A 21,128-nucleotide genomic window follows, 5' to 3' on the forward strand; every position below is an offset into this window, starting at 1 on the left:
GCACAAGACCTGTCCTTAAGAGAATTAAGGCCCATTAGCAGCCAACTTGGTAATGGTGACTAATTCCACAACTTACATACACCACAGCCATGCCCTACAATTGAACTGCCAGTTAATCAACTCACACAATTCAAACTTTTTTTATTAACTAAATAAATGTTATGTTTTTTTTTAACATATCTTAAATCATTCAAAAATGGACACATTTGTAGAACTAGTTAAATGCATGTTACATTAGGCGACTTTTTATTTAAATAAAAAGTTATTAAATTATTCCTCAAAAAGTCAAGCTTGTAATTTAAATACTATTTTGTTATCATTCCTGCCAAGGCCAACAAATACACTTCCTTAATAGCAACGGTTTCCAAAATTCCAAAACTACCGGTTAGAAGAAAAAAAAAAAAAAAAAATTGTCAAATCATTTTCAATTCTTCAGAAATACAGAAAAGTCAGAGACAATCATCCTCTTCTTTAAAAATGTTTTATTTTCTTTGGCTTTCTTCTTTATAATAATTAAATAGCTAAGGCACCTTAACATGGGCAGCGGTTTGATTGGGGGTTTGGTTCAATTTATGCAGTGTCATGCATAAAGTGCACATAAATATAAATGGATGGCACACACATAACTGAAGTAAACTGACAGAAAATATAAAAAGTCTTTCTGATCAAAAACAAAGAAGTGGTTTCTTCAGAGGACCAATCAGCCTGTTAGGACTTGAGACACCTTTAAATTTAACAATGTGTGACATCTGCACTGTACTTGGACACAGCACAGGCCATACTACATCAGCGGATGGCATAATGAAGTTTTCTAATTTATTTTTGTATAAATGACTTAAATGAAAAGCAGTCATAGGTCCTCATAAGTTGTTTAGCCTCAAAAGAAAGAATTTCACAGTTACACTATATTCTTTCTTTAAACAGTTATATCACAAAAAGCACAAACACCTCAAGCTGTCTCTTTTAGAAACGGTCACGCTGGACTGCAACTTCCATAAGAGCAGAACAACTCTGAAATAAAGAGGTGTTACGGGGGATGGAGGCACAAACAATACGGCATTTAAACATTTTAAATTTGGCAGCAAAGCTGCCTGTGAAACCAATTTTACAGCTATCAATGCAAGATGAGGATGATCAATAATATTAGGTGTAATTAGGACTAAGAGAAAAGTACTGCTAGCAGAGAAAACTGAGGTGTGGCTCCACAACAAAATGCTTAGTATCAGTGTGCAGGACAAGTTCTGCATCAACTAATCAGCAATGCTTTTAAACTTCACAATTTTGTTGAGTTGTGAGCAACATCAAATTAATTTTCTGTTCAAGTAACTGTACTTTTGACTGCAGCTACATCGGATTCTGACCATTAATGAAAATGTATGTTGAGGCTTCTATCTGTGTGAATACAACTTTACAATACATACAGGTCATATCAATTCAGTGTTTCTTCTGAAAGAAAAAAACACCACAGGTGTTTAATACAGGTAGCTTTGATCTTTACGGTGTTAGTATTGGAAACATAACTGGCGCCACTCTCTCCTCTTGCAAAATAGTCTGTAGTCATGGATTGCTTTGTGAAAGAAGAAAGTGACACTCAAAACTGCCCAGCTTTTCTCCTTAGTTTATATATAAAAAAAAAAAAAAATCAATAGAAAGAAAACTTTGCTTTTCCAGTTAATTTGCCTTTATTTTTCCATTCTGGGTGGTGCCATTCTCCAAATAGGTGTGCCCATTTTCAACATGTTTGCCATTGGCGATGACACCTTTTTGTCTGCCATCCTTTTCTTGTGTCTTGGGTAGCCGTTTCCCCTTAGTGTATGCTTGGTACCAGAAATTTGAGAAGAGTACAAAGAAGAAAGTGCCATACATCCAAACCAGATGAACGAACAGAGGAATTTGGTAATCACATTTGTCCATAAAGTAGTACTGGGTGGCATGAAGAGAGACAAGCACGAACTGGACCTAAAATAAACAGATAAAAAATGACAGTTATAAAACAGCACAAATAAAAGATATCAAGCACTATATTGCTGGGAACTGGCTGTGTGAAGTTTGAATGTGTTCCCTGTAGGTTTTTTTTTTTTTTTTTTTTTTTAAATAAAAACAGTTACTTTTGTTTTCTTACCTACCACATCTCAAAGTCACATATTTTATGTTATCTAAAGATATTAAATCAGAGCAATTAGAGGGAGTGTGGATATATGCACAAATATGTTAGTCTAGAGCTGGTTACTGCCTTGTGCTCAGATCATTGGTAAATAAATAGATGTCAATTTAGGGGCACTTTGGTGGAGTGGATGTAAGCACATTTGACCATGTTTACATGGTCTCCCCAAATGTCTTTGCTGTGGCTACTTTGGGTTTCTCCCACACCCCAAAGACTTGCACATTAAACTGATTGACAGCTCTGACATAAATGAATAGTGTAAAACAAGATGGCAAATTGGTCATATTGTCTTACTTTAAAAATGCTTTATAACGGAGATGTGATCTGCATTTTGAACAGGTGTATTTTAGTAACCAAAGGATTTTCTAATATATAGAATGCTAAATTATTCTATGCTTCTTAAAGACATTAAAAGGAGAAGCTTTATTTTATTTACTAGTTTTGCAAACTTAAATGAAGTAAAAAGATCACATTTAACCTCCAGTATATAGTACTTTGTGTATTGAAACTTTTGTTGAAGCATTTATTGGTTTTATGCAAGTGACTTTGTGTTTGGAAAGTTAAAGGAATATTCCAAAAAAAAATTTTTTTTTAATCTGTTTTGTCTGTTACTTACCCTGTGTTTTGTAGTGATGGCAGAAAAAAAAAAATGTTACTGTCATGTTTTTATGGAGAACAGAGATGACAAAATTCCTCAATACAAACTTCATCAATGGGAACCAACGCTAAACAATACCAAACTGAAAAAGAATACAAATTCCCAATTGTTAGGGGGAAGGCATGTCTTTAATTCAAAAAGCTTGGTTCTCATTTTAATACACTCCATTTTTGTTCATATGAGGAGTTTCTATTGAGCAAAAATACACAATAGATTTGGGATGTTTTGCATGTTATGGCACATTATTAATCTTTATATATAATAGAGAGAAAATTTATTTTTCTTGGCCATATACTTAAACAATTCGGGATAAATAACAAGATATCACAAACATCGGGTTGAGCTGTGTTGATATGCATCTGAGAAAAGCTGTTAATCTTGGTTCATTATGGTTTATATGCAATTTTTGTTAAATCAATTGAGAAAACATCTCCTCTTGATATAAAATATTGGATGAACTAAAATGATCACCTATTACAATCTTGCAGATACAACAGCAGTTTAAAAGACTACTTAACATATTTTTGCAAACAATAATCTATTATGTTTGATACTGGAAAGAACCAAATATCACCGTATGTGACATTTCTTGACAGCAATTTAGGATTTGCATTCCCATTAGATATTCATTAACAATTCTTTATCAACTGTTAGTGAGAATGTTGAGGGAATAAAAACAGGAAATAGGCAGGGGAAACATTTGTGTCCGTCTCTCGGTCTGAAACTTTCTAAATGTATTGTTACTCCGCTTACTTACTAAATATAAACTACTCAAAAAAGTTAAAGGAACACATTGAAAAACACATCAGATCTCAATGGGGGAAAAAAAAACATCCTGGAGATCTATACTGATACTAGCAAAATACCCGCGCTTCGCAGCGGAGAAGTAGTGTGTTAAAGAGGTTATGAATATTATATATATACACACACACACACACACACACACACACACACACACACACACATACAGTAATCCCTCCTCCATCGCGGGGGTTGCGTTCCAGACCCCCCCGCGAAAGGTGAAAATCCGCGAAGTAGAAACCATATGTTTATATGGTTATTTTTATATTGTCATGCTTGGGTCACAGATTTGCACAGAAACACAGGAGGATGTAGAGAGACAGGAACGTTATTCAAACACTGCAAACAAACATTTGTCTCCTTTTCAAAAGTTTAAACTGTGCTCCATGACAAGACAGAGATGACAGTTCCGTCTCACAATTAAAAGAAGGCAAACATATCTTCCTCTTCAAAGGAGTGTGCGTCAGGAGCAGAGACTGTCATAAAGACAGAGGAAAGCAAACAAATCAATAGGGCTGTTTGGCTTTCAAGTATGCGAAGCACAGCGGCACAAAGCAGTTACAATGAAGGCAGCAGCTCACACCCCCTCCGTCAGGAGCAGACAAAGAGAGAGAGAGAGAGAGAGAGAGAGAGAGAGACATAGAAAAACAAACAATTAAAAATCAATACGTGCCCTTCGAGCTTTTAAGAGAGCGAAGCACCGTGCAGCATGTTGCTTCATGAAGCAGCTGCACAGACGGTAGCAACGTGAAGATAATCTTTCAGCATTTTTAGACGAGCGTCCCTATCGTCTAGGTGTGCGAACAGCCCCCCTGCTCAATCCCCCTACGTCAGGATCAGAGAAAGTCAGCACAAGAGTGAGAGAAAAGTAAGTTGGGTAGCTTCTCAGCCATCTGCCAATAGTGTCCCTTGTATGAAATCAACTGGGCAAACCAACTGAGGAAGCATGTACCAGAAATTAAAAGACCCATTGTCCGCAGAAATCCGCGAACCAGCAAAAAATCTGCGATATATATTTAAATATGCTTACATATAAAATCCGCGATAGAGTAAAGCGCGATATAGCGAGGGATTACTGTATACACATCCACATATACATATATATATATATATATATATATACATAAACATATACATATATTTATATATATATATATATATATATATATATATATATATATACACATATACATATATATACATATATATACATATACATATATACATATACACACACATATATATATATATATATATATATATATATACACACATATATATATATATATATATACACACACATATATATATATACACACATATATATATATATATATACACACACATATATATATATACACACATATATGTATATATACACATATCAACATATATATACACATACATATACATATATACATATACACATACATACATAGTGCATTGTAACACGGGCTGTGATTGTTACATGGGAGGGAGACGACAAATCACAGCTTCCCGCTTTCTAATCGGGCCTGTGATTGGTGCTTTGATGGATGCCCAGATCCCACAGTATCTCCCCTTAGGAGAGGCGTTAGGCAAGTGTAATTGAATAGCGGCGCTGCAAGTTTAGCTTTACAGCTGTTTTTAAGGCTTATTGACTGAAAGGGGCTTTCATGAAAAAAGTTAGGGCTTTGCTACCCTCCACAAGTTAAGGAAGTAAAAATAAAGGTATATATTTCTGTTTTATTTAAACCTTTTAAGTTTGTATGCGGGCGGTATGGTGGCGCAGTGAAAGGTGCCAGTTAGGAGACCCGGGTTCGCTTCCCTGTGTGAAGTTTGAATGTTCTCCCCTTGTCTGTCTGGGTTTCCTCCGGGTACTCCGGTTTCCTCCCACAGTCCAAAGACATGCAGGTTAGGTGCATTGGCGATTCTAAATTGTCCGTGGTGTGTGGGTGTGTGCGCCCTGCGGTGGGCTGGCACCTGCTGGCACCTTGCCCGGGTTTTGTTTCCTGCCTTGTGCCCTGTGTTGGCAGGGATTGGCTCCTGTATTTAGGATATAGCGGGTTGGATAATGGATGGATGGACATTTGTATGCATAGCCCCATTTGCCCGTTTTCGTTTTTTTTCTTTCTTCAGTAATATTTCAGCAAACCCGGAGCTTGTCAGTTCAAATCCTGGTACTGACACCACTGTGTGACCCTGAGGAAGTCACTTCACCTGCCTGTGCTGCAAAAAACAAAAGTAATATAACAAATTGTACCTCAGATGTTGCAAGTTGCTGGAATAAAGGCATAAGTCAAATAGATAAATATGTATTATACACATAGGAACTATTCATTTATTTTCAGTTAAGTCATCTGCAGCAAACCTTTATAAATGAGGGTTTCTCCTTTTTAGATAGTGCAAACTGTTTCTTCTTCACTGAGGTTTTCTCTTGGAGAGCTTTTTTCATTTCATTGAAAATTAAAGCAGCAGCTGCCAAAATATGTAGCTTTCTTATTAATTTTTCAACATTGTGTAAAATAACTTTATAAAGTAACATAAAAGGTTTAAATACTGGTTATTCTTTTACACTAAAATACTACTAAAGAGATACAAAAAAAGTAAAATGCATATGTTGTTTTTCTTTAAGGAGATTAAATATTACTGAAGAAAGAAAAAAAAAAAAAAAAAAAACTAAAACAGCCAAATGGGGCTATGCATACGAACTTAAAAGGTTTAAATAAAACAGAAATATATACCTTTATTTTTACTTCCTTAACTTGTGGAGGGTGTATCCTGTAGCAAAGCCCTAACTTTTTTCGTGAAAGCCCGTTTCAGTCAATAAGTCTTAAAAAGATGTGTAATGATATTGGCAATAAGCTACGCAAACCCACCAAGACATGCAACCGTTTAAATCAAGGCGCGAGTCGAAAAACACCATCCCATACTATTAGTTAACGATTAACACATTTCTATATGTACTGTATTGTAAGCATACAATACAACTGATAATATGTTGTGCTTATTTATCTGGTGTACCGACATTTTTGCGCGTTTAACGACTGAAATCTAACGTGGTTTGTGCCCTTCAGAATGAAAACAGTTTGCATTTACCTTTTTAATAAAAGGCGAGCTTTTAAGCCTGAGAAATCACCCCGTAAATGCACACGTTTAACTGCACGTGTTAATATGTATGCTTACACAGTATTAAAAGACACTCAACAATTAACGTCATTTACCTTCGTTCCCGCGTTTGAGTCGTGCTGTAAATCTCTTCCTTGTTTTCAGTTCACGTGATTACGTAGGAGGCGTGATGACACGATACGTGACTCCGCCTCCTCCATTAGAGTATATGGACAAAAAAGAGGTTCCAGTTATGACCATTACGCGTAGAATTTCGAAATGAAACCTGCCTAACTTTTGTAAGTAAGCTGTAAGGAATGAGCCTGCCAAATTTCAGCCTTCCACCTACACGGGAAGTTGGAGAATTAGTGATGAGTGAGTGAGTGAGTGAGTGAGCCAGTCAGTGAGGGCTTTGCCTTTTATTAGTATAGATGGACTGGGTAATGTTAGGAACGAAAGGATGCCACATCGTTTGATGGAAATGAAAATCATCAACCTACAGAGGGCTGAATTCAAAGACACCCCAAAAATCAAAGTGAAAAAATGATGCGGCAGGCTAGTCCATTTTGCTGAAATTTCATTGCAGCAACTCAAAATCATACTCCATGTTTGTATGGTCCCCCACATGCTTGTATGCATGCCTGACAACGTCAGGGCATGATCCTAATGAGATGACGGATGGCGTCCTGGGGGATCTTCTCCCAGATCTGGACCAGGGCATCACTGAGCTCCTGGACAGTCTGAGGTACAACCTGGAAGCATCGGATGGACCGAAACATAATGTACCAGAGGTTTTCTATTGGATTTAGGTCAGGCGAGCGTGGGGGCCAGTCAATAGTATCAATTCTTTCATCCTACAGGAACTGCCTGCATACTCTCGCCACATGAGGCCAGGCACCAAGGACTCACAGCACCAGCACAGGGGCTGACAATGGGTCCAAGGATTTCATCCCAATACCTAATGGCAGTCAAGGTGCCGTTGTCTAGCCTATACAGGTCTGTGCATCCCTCCATGGATATGCTTCCCCAGACCATCACTGACCCACCAAAGCGGTCATGCTGAACGATGTTACAGGCAGCATAACGTTCTCCACGGCTTCTCCAGACCCTTTCACGTCTGTGACATGTGCTCAGTGTGAACCTGCTGTCATCTGGGAAAAGCAGAGGGCGCCAGTGATGGACCTGCCAATTCTGGTATTCTATGGTAAATGCCAATCAACAGTGAGCACAGGGCCCACTAGAGGACGTCAGGCCCTCAGGCCACCCTCATGAAGTACGTTTCTGATTGTTTGGTCAGACACATTCACACCAGTGGCCTGCAGGAGGTCATTTTGTAGGGCTCTGGCAGTGCTCATCATGTTCCTCCTTGCCCAAAGGTGCAGATACCAGCCCTGCCGATGGGTTAAGGACCTTCTACAGCCCTATCCAGCTCTTCTAAAGTAACTGCCTGTGTCCTGGAATCTCCTCCATGCCCTTGAGACTGTGCTGTAAGACACAGCAAACCTTCTGGCAATGGCATGTATTGATGTGCCATCCTGGAGAAGTTGGACTACCTGTGCAACTTCTGTAGGGTCCAGGTATCGCCTCATGCTACTAGTAGTGACACTGACCGTAGCCAAATGCAAAACTATTGAAAAAACAGAAAAGATGAGGAGGGAAAAATGTCAGTGACCTCCACCTGTTAAACCATTCCTGTTTTGGGGGTCATCTCATTGTTTCCCCTCTAGTGCACATGTTGTTAATTTCATTAACACCAAAGCAGCTGAAACTGATTAACAACCCCCTCTGCTACTTAACTGGCCAGATCAATATCCCAGAGGTTTCATTGACTTGATGCTATATTCTGATTAGCAGTTTAATTAAACTTTTGTATATATTTGGCCTAATTTTGAGTGAAATGTGTAAATTTCCTGTAACAGGCACAATCACAGGGATATGCCAATTTTTAAAGCAAAATAATAAAAAGTTATCTGTTTTTAGGCAGGTCTAAAATGTCTTTGATAACTTGGGATGTCTCAATAGACTACTGAGGCATCTGTATGTTTAAAAATATAAGTGAAAAGACTATTTTTAAATATAAGTAGACTATTTTAAATATAAAAGTGACTATTTTTATTCATTTATAAATAACTATAGAAAAATATAATTAAAAATGTAATAGGGTTCAGAAACTTAAATGGATAATATGGCCTGTATGGTTTAATGAAAGATTCAGAATTCCAATTTGTGAAAGTGTACATAATATATGTGAGATGGGATAAAACAAAAATCAAGAGCAAGACAAACTGTCATGAAATTAAATGAAAGTAATAAATCAGTATGCCAATGCAATAACTATTTAACATTGTGAAGTTTAGTTGTGTTGCTCACTTAACATTTTTTCCTGAAGAAATTGTATATTTTAGTGAAAATTTATAATCTCATCTTGTAATTATCACATTTTTGAAAGCTCTGCGTTATGCAAAAGGATGCGATATGAAGTTTGGAAAAGTACTACAAGTTAATTCTTGAATTTTTTTGGAAAACTTCTCAAATATGGCTTCTTTAGAAGAGTGTGATATGATAGGAGAAAAGGCTACAGCAACAAAATACAAATAAGCCTTGACTAACTATAAAAGTTATCGCAAATAATTATTATAATATTAACCATATTATAACCATTAACCATAACATTAACCATATTAACAGAAAAGCTTTTCTATTTATTGTTTTCTCAGTTATCAGAAAATTTAAGGGATATCAAGTACAACTTAGAGGTTTGAATTTTTAAATATCTGCTGGAAAAAAAATTCCCATTAATTAAATTTTTAGGTTTCTTTATATTAGAGGGGAGAGAGAGAGAGAGATGAGATATTTCCAGCAATTTCACTTTCTTAATTATTGTCGCACAGGCTCATTCTTTAAATTCAAGATATATTATTAAAATGGATATTTTTTGGGAAACTATTTCCATATGTTCTTCAGATTTTTTTTGGTAATTGAACATCTGTAATGGGCAAGATTAAAATTATGTTTAATTGTGCTTTGTTTTTTCACATCAGCTTGATATTTTTTCCCCTCAATAACAGCATGTTATCCATCCATTTTCCAAACTTGCTTATTTATCGCAGGAAGCACTGGGCACCAGGTAGAAACAGTTCCTTTACAGTCCATCGTAGGGGAACTCACACACATGTCAATTTAGCAGAGCCAATTTACGTGACCTGCATGTGTTTGGACAGTGGGAGGAAACTGGAGTACCTGAAGGAAACCCACACAGACATGGGGAGAACATGGTGAGAGGTAGCAATGCTACCAGTATGCCATCGTGCCACCCTACAATTTCTTTTTCTTAATAAACCGTCTTAATACATAAATTTCCATTAAAGAAAAATTCTCTACAACTATATAGATTTGAACATTCATGGTGTTAAATACTTCAGAAACTGTATTGTACATGAAACAGGTTGCATTTCATCAACTGTTCATACAAGTTTGTGTATGCCAAATTTTTTTTACTGAATTCAATTGATTTTGACTGTTTCTTTGAAAAACTTTTGATATGGCTTTTACAACAATCAACAAGGACATAATTTGTTCTAACAAACATATTGTAAATAAAGAATGGGTTGGGTGGTTATAACAAAGTAACAAAAAACTACTGCAGTGGTGAGGTTCAGTCATACAGTTATTCAATATTGTAGCTCTTTCACTCATTTTTTTGGTAATCTATTTTAAACTCAACATTTCATTTAACTGTAAACCACTAATAAAACCAGTAGATAATTAAATGTAATGCATATTAGAATAGTCATTAAGTAATAATACTGCAGACAGATAAGGTGTTATTTGTGAATCTGTTTTGAACAGCATAACTTTAAAAAGAAAAAAATCTGTATATCTTAGAAAATACAAGAGTCACTACCTTTGACAGCATATCAATAACTAGCAGATGACACTGTGCTGTACTCATCTATGACCATATTTAAACTGACAATATAGAAGCACATCTACTTATCTCCTGATAATTTTTGTACCACCTACCTATATGGACATTATAAAAGGGGAAAAAAAGTATTTGAGGAAATGCAGCACAGCACAGTCACAATTTTATTGTTGCTTGTTCAAATCAGTTCTGCTTTGCTATTTAGTTATAACCTATAACTGTAGTTTGAGTTCTTAAAATTTGCTTCTATATGATGGTATGGTATCAGTATGGTTTACATTGTATCTGCTACTGTACTTTAAAAAAACTCTCCAAGTCTTTGCTGTCTCAAAATTTACAGTGATAGAGAGTACATTGTTAATTGATATTTAGAGATGATTTTGATTACTTATTTACTACACATTCATTGCCATGATGCGGTCTTTTGCAATTTAAATTGTTTGAAATACACAGGTTGCCTTAGTAATAGTCTTAATTAGGCAGAGATGAGTGTTGCCAACAAGTTTTTAACAACTCTCAAAATAATATAGCAGCCCTATTAATGATTTTAATTTTAATTATTATAGTGCATGTTTGTTTTCATAAATTAAAGGGGAGAGAGAGAGAGAGAATGAGGCAAATTGCGCTTGATGAAGCTTGCTGCAAGTACACAATAATAATTACAGTTTAAAACCAATGAGGCTGCTATGCTGTTTATTTATATTTTGTTTTGAAAAGAAATGTTTTTATATATTGAAATCCAGTAGAAACAAAGGAATGACACTGGATTCTTCTTTCAAATTTATGTTTGGGATTTTGGCATTAATTCAGTCACTTTTTTATATAATACATAAAATTCACAGCTGCAATTAAGTTTTCTTCTTTATGCATATGAAAACAATTTTTTGAAAACAAAATCTAACTAAACAACACAGAACTCTTCCTGAAGTCATATTTTAATTATTATTGTGTGCTTCTAGCATTAAAATATGTGGTCTACTTACATAACTTTAAATCTCATTTAAGTAAATGGAGTTCAACGTGGTTTACAAATGATGAAGGACCCATATACACATGTACTGTATATTATATTTTTTCTTTATTTTTACATTTATTAAAAGGCTTATTTTACTGGTATGTCTAGTTTGAGTTATGCTATATATTGTACAGCATGGTTATTGGAGGATATTTACTATTAGGTTACTTTTTTCTTGAGTAACTAAATTGCACTTGTGTGATTTCAATATCAGGTAAGTTGTTGTATTTTTACTTTTCAGATGTGATTTTTTTTAAACAATAATTTTCCTACTCTGGTATATATTTTTTTTAGCACTTATCCCCTGATTATTAAATGCAATGGAGTAAACAAAACAAATGAATATGAAGCTTTTGAAAGGGAAGAACATGCAACTTTCACCAGACACCCAGTATATAGAAAAAAATACTTACAAGCTGTATAGCAGTCATGTATTTTTTCCACCAGAGATATTTCTGGAATTGAGGTCCTGCAGCCGACAATCCATAATAGAAGTACATGATAACATGGACAATGGAATTCACCATGGCATGGAAGGAGCCCATTCCACCTGATGAAAACATAAAAGCATAAAATAAGTTCTAAAAATGAACATTTTCTCTATATTACTAACACAAACCTAGTGTGTTGAAAATTTCATAGCACTGGGGTTACAGGGTGCTACGTGAGGAACACACATATATACATACACACACACACACACGCGCACAAAGTTAACATCAGCAAGCGTGAGCCAAGACAGAGAGGGACAGAGAAATAAAAGCAGTTGTTAGTTACAAATCAGGAGGCAACCGCATGGCAAAAATGTTGATTATTATCACTTTTATCCATTTATGAAATTTGTTCAAAAGTAAACTTTAAACCCTCTATCTGTGCATCTTTTGAGAGTGCAGTTATCTCACCAACCAACTGTCAATTGCAAATATTTTAACTTGTAGTGTCACATATTTGAATAAAAGAGTTTTAAATGATGGCCAGATTAATTGTCTTGTAATACAGCACCATATGCAAGCCCCACTAAATGAACAGAGGCTTTGCATTCTTTCTCTAAATGTAATAAACATGGCTGCAATTGTGCATTCAGCCACTCATTCAATTTATAACCAAGTTATCCATTTCTGGATCATTGGGAGTAGGCGCCTATCCTGGCTGCAACAGGCATGATGCAGGCACTGTATCTGTCTGCAACAGTGACAAAATGGGCTGCTCAATATATTCATTGCAGAATAACACTTATTTAGTTACTGTTTCAGATCTCTAACAATAAAACATGTAATGCATTAACAAATGGGCATAACCTCTTGAGACACACAGTAGGCTGGGCTGCTAAAATAATACTTAATTGCTGAAACAGAATAAGCAAATGCCACATTTATGTCAGTGGCTGTATTTTTTACTATCATTACTTTGCCACATTTAACACTTTAACTGTTAAACACCTAAAGGACTCAAATTTGGACAGCAGCTATTACTTATTGAAGGCTGATTCACATTCTCTCTGTATCATTCAAATGTGTATAGTGCACAGGAATATACAATAGCAAAATCTTATCAGTTATGCGAGTCAGCTTGACAACAACAAAACAATTTCAGTTTTATGGGAATTCTGAAATAATAATATCCTGTAATATTAAATGGATAAGTTTGATTTAATGATACATTTTATTCACAAAAAGGGAAAGATTTGAAAGATTAAAGCATCAGCAGTTTGTGACTTTTTTTTCAATTTACAGTTAATTTGACTTGCCTACTATATATAACCTTTCTATAACTGTGATTAACCAGCTATTGTCTTCATTCCCTGTTGCAGAAAATTCTGCTGTTACAAAAAGCAGTTTTTAAGAGTTTCTATAAATGAAAAGATCTTGAATTATTTTGGCATTCACTGAATCCACCGATTCATGTAGCAATGACGTGTTAATACTTGATTTTGTTAGTAATATTTTAAGGAGTGGTTATTTTTCAGTTAATAAATAGAAACTGTAAGTGAATAAATTTAGTACATACACAAGGGATGGTGTTCATACACACCATGCTATAGTCACCCAAAGCCAACAACATACCCTCCCCTTCTTCAACATAGTTGTTATTCCCTCGTCTTGGCCACACATGACATTCAAACTCTGAACTGTATAACCTTTTGTAAATTTAAAGGTTTTTAAATTTTAGGCTAATTTTTTTTCCATGTCAAATGATACTATTGTTCATAAAATAAAAAAAAATTAAAAATAGATGTACATAAGAAAATTTAAGACACACCCATGTAAAAACTATCTTTAACACCTTGTTATCTCCCCACTGCCTCCACATCCATATGATAATGGCATGTGATAGATAAAGAAATATCACCTTTACTTTTAACCTAGTAAGAGTTCAGTATTTAACAATTTAAGAATGAGGGATTGGGGTTGAGTGGTGGCACGCTCAGTAAAAAGGTTGAGAGTCCCTGGCATAGAACATCCCACAACAGTGATACTGTAGTAAAATATTAAATTGCATTTTAAACATGATTAATTTGTCTCTGAATTTATAACGTTCTTGCAATTGTTAAGTGAATAATAATCATACACTGCTTTATGAACAGTTGCATTCCTATGAATTCAGGAGATATATCTGACAGAAAAAGAAAAGAATCTGACCTTTTGTATAAAGGGGGATTAGTAGCTCAACAATGTGTATGCTAATTAATGTATATGTAGAACTAGCCTACTGTGATAATGGATGGGTGCAATTTATAGGAAATCCCTGCAAAGGATAAAATGCCAAAATTAAAACATTTATAGGTTAACAGTTAGTGATACATTGAAGAAATAAAGCCCACAAAAGAACCGGAAGCTAAAAAAAAATAAAGTTTAATGTAATGCTACTTTATATTTTGAGAATCTGTCTAGTGATTTACACATATTCAATGTTTGATTTACCTAATAGTTTGTATATATTATGCGAGAATCATTTGTTCACTTTGGAAGAACAGAATTTATAGCAATTCCTGTAAATACAGGTAAAAATGAAGTGTTTAACCATCTTTACAGTATGCTTTTAAAACAGTTTTTGTTTTTTTTTTTAAAGCAAAAATAAAAGGACCAGCATTGTACAGTTTTATAAAGAAAACATGGTCAGAACAGAACACTGCCTATTTAATCATACCATGTGCCAAAAACACCTTACTGCACAGAGGAGCTACTGTTCACAAGGCCACAGCTGCAGTAACATAATGAAGACCATGCTCAAGTTAGCTTTCAATAAACATTAAGAAGCTGCAGAAACAGCACAGATGCATTAAACTCACCTAACACTCCATTTAAATTATAAGAAATCTGGTTATGAAAATGATACCATACAGGTATAAGTAGTATTAGGGTGTTGTACTATGTTAGCTATTATGGATGTAGTGTTTTGCTTAACTTCAAACTACATACGGGTTGTGGTGGACGGCTGGGGCCCTTGACTAGCCAGGATGCCTGGAGAGGGGAAGGACCGAGAGGAAAGCATTATCTCCCCCGGGACACGAGAGGGCAGCCACCCTGGTTGGAGTTAGGACCACTGGAGCCAAGCTTGGAAGTTTAACCCTGTGGGGGCCTGTGGCTACCGCCAGGGGGCACCTGGACCATCTCAGAACCCTGGACTGCAGTACTTCTGCCACACCAGGAAGTGATGCTGGAAGATCATTAGGACACCAAGAGCAATTCTGGATGCGATATAAAAGGGGACACCTCACTCCATTCGGAGAGCCAGAGTTGGGAGGTGGAGGACAGAGCTTGTGAGGAGAGGAGTGGAGGTGGCAGAAGAGAAAGGAAAGAAGAAGAAAGAAGGGACTGAGCTTATTGTTGCTGGTTTGTGCACTGTGTGCTAGAAAGGAAAATAAACGCGTATGTTTTTGGGACTTGTGTCTCGGTGTCGGTCTGTGTCCGGGCTGATTTACCAGACGGTTTAAGGAAATTCTGGCTGACAAGGATATGGTTCAGATGAGGAGACAGTGTTCTTTTTACATTTAGTAACACGATCTTAAAAGAGAATCATTTTTACTCTTATTAGAAAGTCTAAAATATAATTATGTGCCCCATTAAAAGGAAACAAAGCACCAATCGTTAATTTTAATTTGCCAAATGGAAAAAACATTAGGATTAGGCTTAAATAAACTATGTTAAAATTCCTTTAGGTCTTAAATAATGAATATGGTATACTGCAAATGACTACAATTTTAGATTCTAATTAAGAATGTGTCTTTTTTTTTGCTTTTAACACAACAGTCACAATTTTGGACTGTGTATTGTAAATAGGAGCAGCATAGTAACATTGGATCTTGGGTTTACAGCTAGTTATTGTCTGTAGTTTTGTATATTCTTTTGGTCTCTGCATGGATTTTGTACAGGTTAGGAAAACTGGAGATTTCAAATTGGCACCTCTGCGAGTGTGATTTTATGATGGTAATTATTGGTGCCCTGCCTAGTGATGTATCGTCTGCTGCAAAGATAGGCTTCAGCCCCCAGTGACTCTGAATTGAATTAAGCAGGTCTGAGAATATTACATCATGTCATTGTAAAAATTCTAACTATATTGAAAATATGTAGGTTTTTGTTTAAAACGATACATTGTACCTGAGGATTTTAAATATATTTAAAAATTAAAGCTTAAGTCGGTCATAAATTGATCCACCAATTTATCCATTACCTGAACTTACTTTTCCAGTACAAACTGGCTTCGAGCCAGATCACCCAGGTAGCATCAGGCATAAGGAAGGAAGTAATCTTAGATGGGATACTGCCTTCTCAGAGGGGTGGCTTACTCATAAGCATATCAATGTCCAGTTATATTGGGCCAATTTTACACTGACATATACTGAAAGTGTTTGAGATGGGTGGGGGGGGTGGGGGAAATCAGAAAGAACCTATAAATGCCAGACAGACATTGCCTGACCACACTTGGTCAAAAACTGATTCAAAATCCAAAACAGTTGAAAATACTCACCTGGTCCAAACTTGACCCCCCACCACCAGGTCCAAGGCATTACAGAATGATGGAAAATATGCAGGAATGTAATCTGACTATTCTTTTTTCGGAGTACAAAAAATACCTGTTGGAAAAAGATTCAAATGTTACATGACCACTTATTTTAAGGAGACAGCTATTGTAAAATAACAGAACTCTTTAGTTTCAGTAAGTGTCAAAATGTTTGAGGTGCAAGGTTGTCTGTACCTTTTACAGTTTGTTTTTGCAACCCACTATTTTAACACATGCATTTTATTGAATACATTCATAGATAAAGGTAATTAATCCAGCAAGTGTACGATACTGTAAAGTTGTTTAAAGAACCTGATTATACAGTATGATTAATACGAAAAAACTGCAGTTTAAAGTCAGTAGAGGTTATTTGAGTGTGCAGTTTTGACCAACAGTATTTTTCATAAACACTGCTGCTTTTACTGATATAAATATTAATATTTGGCAAAACTTAATGATGTGGAATTCTGCAGACCAGCTTACTCAACTATATGCAGAGATCAGCATTTTTAATATTCTTTCAGAATCTCTTCATATACTATAATATTTAAGTTATAATACACTGTTAAGCATGTTTATAGTATCCATCCATCCATTTTCCATCCATCCATCCAATTTCCAACCCGCTATATTCCTAACTACAGGGTCACGGGGGTCTGCTGGAGCCAATACCAGCCAACACAGGGCACAAGGCAGGAACCAATCCCGGGCAGGGTGCCAACCCACCGCAGGACACACACAAACACACCCACACACCAAGCACACACTAGGGCCAATTTAGAATCGCCAATCCACCTAACCTGCATGTCTTTGGACTGTGGAAGGAAACCGGAGCGCCCGGAGGAAACCCACGCAGACACGGGGAGAACATGCAAACTCCACGCAGGGAGGACCCGGGAAGCGAACCCAGGTCCCCAGATCCCCCAACTGCGAGGCAGCAGCGCTACCCACTGCGCCACCCCCATCCATTTTCCAACCCGCTGAATCCGAACACAGGGTCATGGGGGTCTGCTGGAGCCAATCCCAGCCAACACAGGGCACAAGGCAGGAACCAATCCCGGGCAGGGTGCCAACCCACCGCAGGACACACACAAACACACCCACACACCAAGCACACACTAGGGCCAATTTAGAATCGCCAATCCACCTAACCTGCATGTCTTTGGACTGTGGGAGGAAACCGGAGCGCCCGGAGGAAACCCACGCAGACACGGGGAGAACATGCAAACTCCACGCAGGGAGGACCCGGGAAGCGAACCCAGGTCCCCAGATCCCCCAACTGCGAGGCAGCAGCGCTACCCACTGCGCCACCGTGCCGCCCCCATCCATTTTCCAACCCGCTGAATCCGAACACAGGGTCATGGGGGTCTGCTGGAGCCAATCCCAGCCAACACAGGGCACAAGGCAGGAACCAATCCCGGGCAGGGTGCCAACCCACCACAGGACACACACAAACACACCCACACACCAAGCACACACTAGGGCCAATTTAGAATCGCCAATGCACCTAACCTGCATGTCTTTGGACTTTGGGAGGAAACTGGAGCCCCCGGAGGAAACCCACGCAGACACAGGGAGAACATGCAAACTCCACGCAGGGAGGACCCGGGAAGCGAACCCGGGTCTCCTAACTGCGAGGCAGCAGCGCTACCACTGCGCCACCGTGCCGCCCTGTTTATAGTATTTTACAGTTAATTTCAGAAGTAAGAGTTTAATAGCAGCCTTTTCAGCAGCTCCGTGTATGACTGTATATGTATGTGTATTTTTCTACTTTTATTTTTCTATTTTTGTTTTTTTCACCTGTATTATTATCATTCTTTAATTTAATATTATTTATTGTATCAGTATGCTGCTGCTGAAGAATGTGAATTTCCCATTGGGATTAATAAAGTATCTATCTATCTATCTATCTATCTAATACATATTTCCCACTCAAAAATTATTTGAATGAAATGCACATCCTCCATGCAAAATTGCTGGATATGCTCATTTTATGCTGGATTCTATTTATAAGTGCTGAAATCAAAGAAATCAAGAGCAAACCAAAGATAAAGAAAGGCTGATTCATTTATCACTCATTATGAAACTACATTGTTTTTAGCAAGCATTAACAAAAATGTATAGCTGTTATCTGGTATAGTAATAGTAACATAGTAAATGACTTGACAAACAGGCTAGGAAAGCAAGACAACTACTATGGAAATAAGCAAAAAAAACACTATCATGTAAGTATACAGTATGTGATCTTTTAAAAATTAAAAATGTAATAAGCAGTTATACAAGGATAATGCCTTTTGTGCCAATTTTCTTTCAATTTTCATTTCAGTTATTTAATGAATTATTTACTAATTAGTGGGGTCTGATGCTGCAGTAGTTGCAGCCTCTCATCATTCAGTGTTGTTTGCTGAGGTGTCTGCTTGTTTTTAAATTATCATTATTAGAATACAATGAAGGGAGCAAACTACATAGAAAATGGGCAAAATAATATGAAAACAACAAAAGAGAATTAAGCATTAAAATCTATAGCAAAAATATAAATATTTCTAAATGTCTAATAAATGCAAAACTCATACTGCTGTGCTTTTCTAATAATAGAAGGAAAAAAGTCCAGCTAATTAAATGAGATCAGTTATCTTCAGTTATTATGACTGATTGTGAATCTGGTTGTAACAAAAACCTGTAGCCACAGTGGGTCCCCAGGACCGAGTTTTGGATCCACTTCTGTAAGGTATTTATAAAGAACTTAATTAACCAGTCTTTCAGAACTTTACAGAAACAAAAATCGCTTCTTTCCAAAGTAATATTTTCATTCTACCCGATAAAGTGTAAGTACAGTATGACACTATTTGTTGCACTGGGCATCTGTATGCATGACTATATAAAGATGCCACCTGCGATTCTCCTTATGTTCACTGTACAGAAACATACATAAACAACAACCAGTATTTAAAACAAAATCTCAGTTTTACCTCAATACACATATAGTTTAATATGCAATAAAACATAACTCACAGTATCCAGCAGCTCAATGAATTTGGAGAAAAAGAAGAACCACGCAACACGAACCATCTAGGAACAGAACATATTAAAAGGTGAGAAACATAGAAACAACTATATAAAATTGAAGGAAATCAAAGAATAAGAATACGGCCATCTTGAAGGAAAAAAGAGGACAAAATGCCCGAAGGTCAGTGGCATAAATAAAACTTAAAAAGTGTTAATGAGAAAAAAAAAAACATTTTTTTGTCATCTTACCCTAAGAGCCTGAGGACTGTCTGAAACATCTACAGGATCACATCTCCACGTATAATCTGTGGCCCAGCCAGACATAAGGAACTACAGAAAAATAGTTTTAAGTCAAAGGGGCTGCGGTTTTATTATTAAATTACAATTTCATATTGACAGAGGAGAGACAGGTATATAATGACACTGAACTGCAATTATAGTAAAACTAAGATGAACAACAACAGTGCATATATTTTTTTATTAAAAAAAATTAAACTTGGTACTCTTATAAAGGATGGTCAGGGCAGCAGTAGAATAAGGTAATGTAACACTTCATCACAGCATGTCATATACATTAAGCAGCAGTTAATATTAAATCAAACTTGTGTGCAGCATGCAATAACAGTATTTGCTACAACAGCACTGCATATAGTCCTCTATATATCTTTAATTATAAATAACATACCGATAAACAGTAAAAATAACCCTCTTACCTCATAGACTATAAACGCAGAAAAAGCAACCATTGCAAAGTTATAGACAACCATAATCCCTTTAAGGTCAAAGGGCTTCCTGTTAGCCATTAGACGTGGGCCAAGATACAGCACAAACATGACATAGCCCACTAGAATGGCAGTCATAAGACCAGGGCCTTGCATCATAGGATATGCATTAATCCGGGGATCTGTGGGTCAAAATGATTTGTTATTCATTAGATTTTTGTAATTTCTCCTTCCATTATGTCTTAAAACACTTTTTTTTTATATAAAAATAGCTCTTAACTGTATTTGAGTGGTTTAAAAATGGACTTTTTAAATATAGCTGCATAAATCAAACATGTTTCAATTTGCTTTTGAAAAAGCATTATTATGCATAAAGTCATATGTAAAAGGCATTTGATTCAGGCCTATCTGACATTCCTGAACATTTCTCACAGTGGGCGTTACCATGTAAAAGAGAATGCAAGAACAGAAAATATGACAACCATAGTTAGTGGATTTTATTGCCTTGTGAATTTCAGATTAAACAACTAGAGATTGAAGGGAATGACAGATTCCATGAATGCCTTGTGACGTTTAAACAGAGTCTTAAACTTCCATTGTTTCATGTGCTCACTGCATTCTGACAGCACATTAATATGCTTCCAGATACCACTGGTGGAACTATGAATGTTTATCACACATAGCATGTTTAGCTGCAGTCTCAGAACATATACTTCCTGTTCCTTTCTGTCATGGTACGACAATCATAG

The 21,128-nt window shown here is 36.4% G+C and overlaps 1 protein-coding gene across 2 annotated transcripts in view; it reads right to left on the bottom strand.

The window, feature by feature from the left end:
- Nucleotides 1–464: 464 nt before the first annotated feature.
- Nucleotides 465–21,128, bottom strand: part of elovl1a (ELOVL fatty acid elongase 1a) — a 94,990-nt gene continuing 74,326 nt past the window's right edge. For both annotated transcript variants that reach the window (XM_028811468.2, XM_028811467.2), the window contains exons 3-8: nt 20,371–20,561; nt 19,907–19,987; nt 19,664–19,720; nt 16,619–16,724; nt 12,064–12,200; nt 465–1,959 (exon numbers count right to left, since the gene is read on the bottom strand). In XM_028811468.2, coding sequence (XP_028667301.1) covers nt 1,672–1,959; nt 12,064–12,200; nt 16,619–16,724; nt 19,664–19,720; nt 19,907–19,987; nt 20,371–20,561 — 860 coding nt within the window. In that variant the 3' untranslated portion in view covers nt 465–1,671. The remainder of the gene's footprint in view (nt 1,960–12,063; nt 12,201–16,618; nt 16,725–19,663; nt 19,721–19,906; nt 19,988–20,370; nt 20,562–21,128) is intronic.

Source organism: Erpetoichthys calabaricus, chromosome 10, assembly GCF_900747795.2.
Source record: "Erpetoichthys calabaricus chromosome 10, fErpCal1.3, whole genome shotgun sequence".
Classification (NCBI taxonomy): domain Eukaryota; kingdom Metazoa; phylum Chordata; class Cladistia; order Polypteriformes; family Polypteridae; genus Erpetoichthys; species Erpetoichthys calabaricus.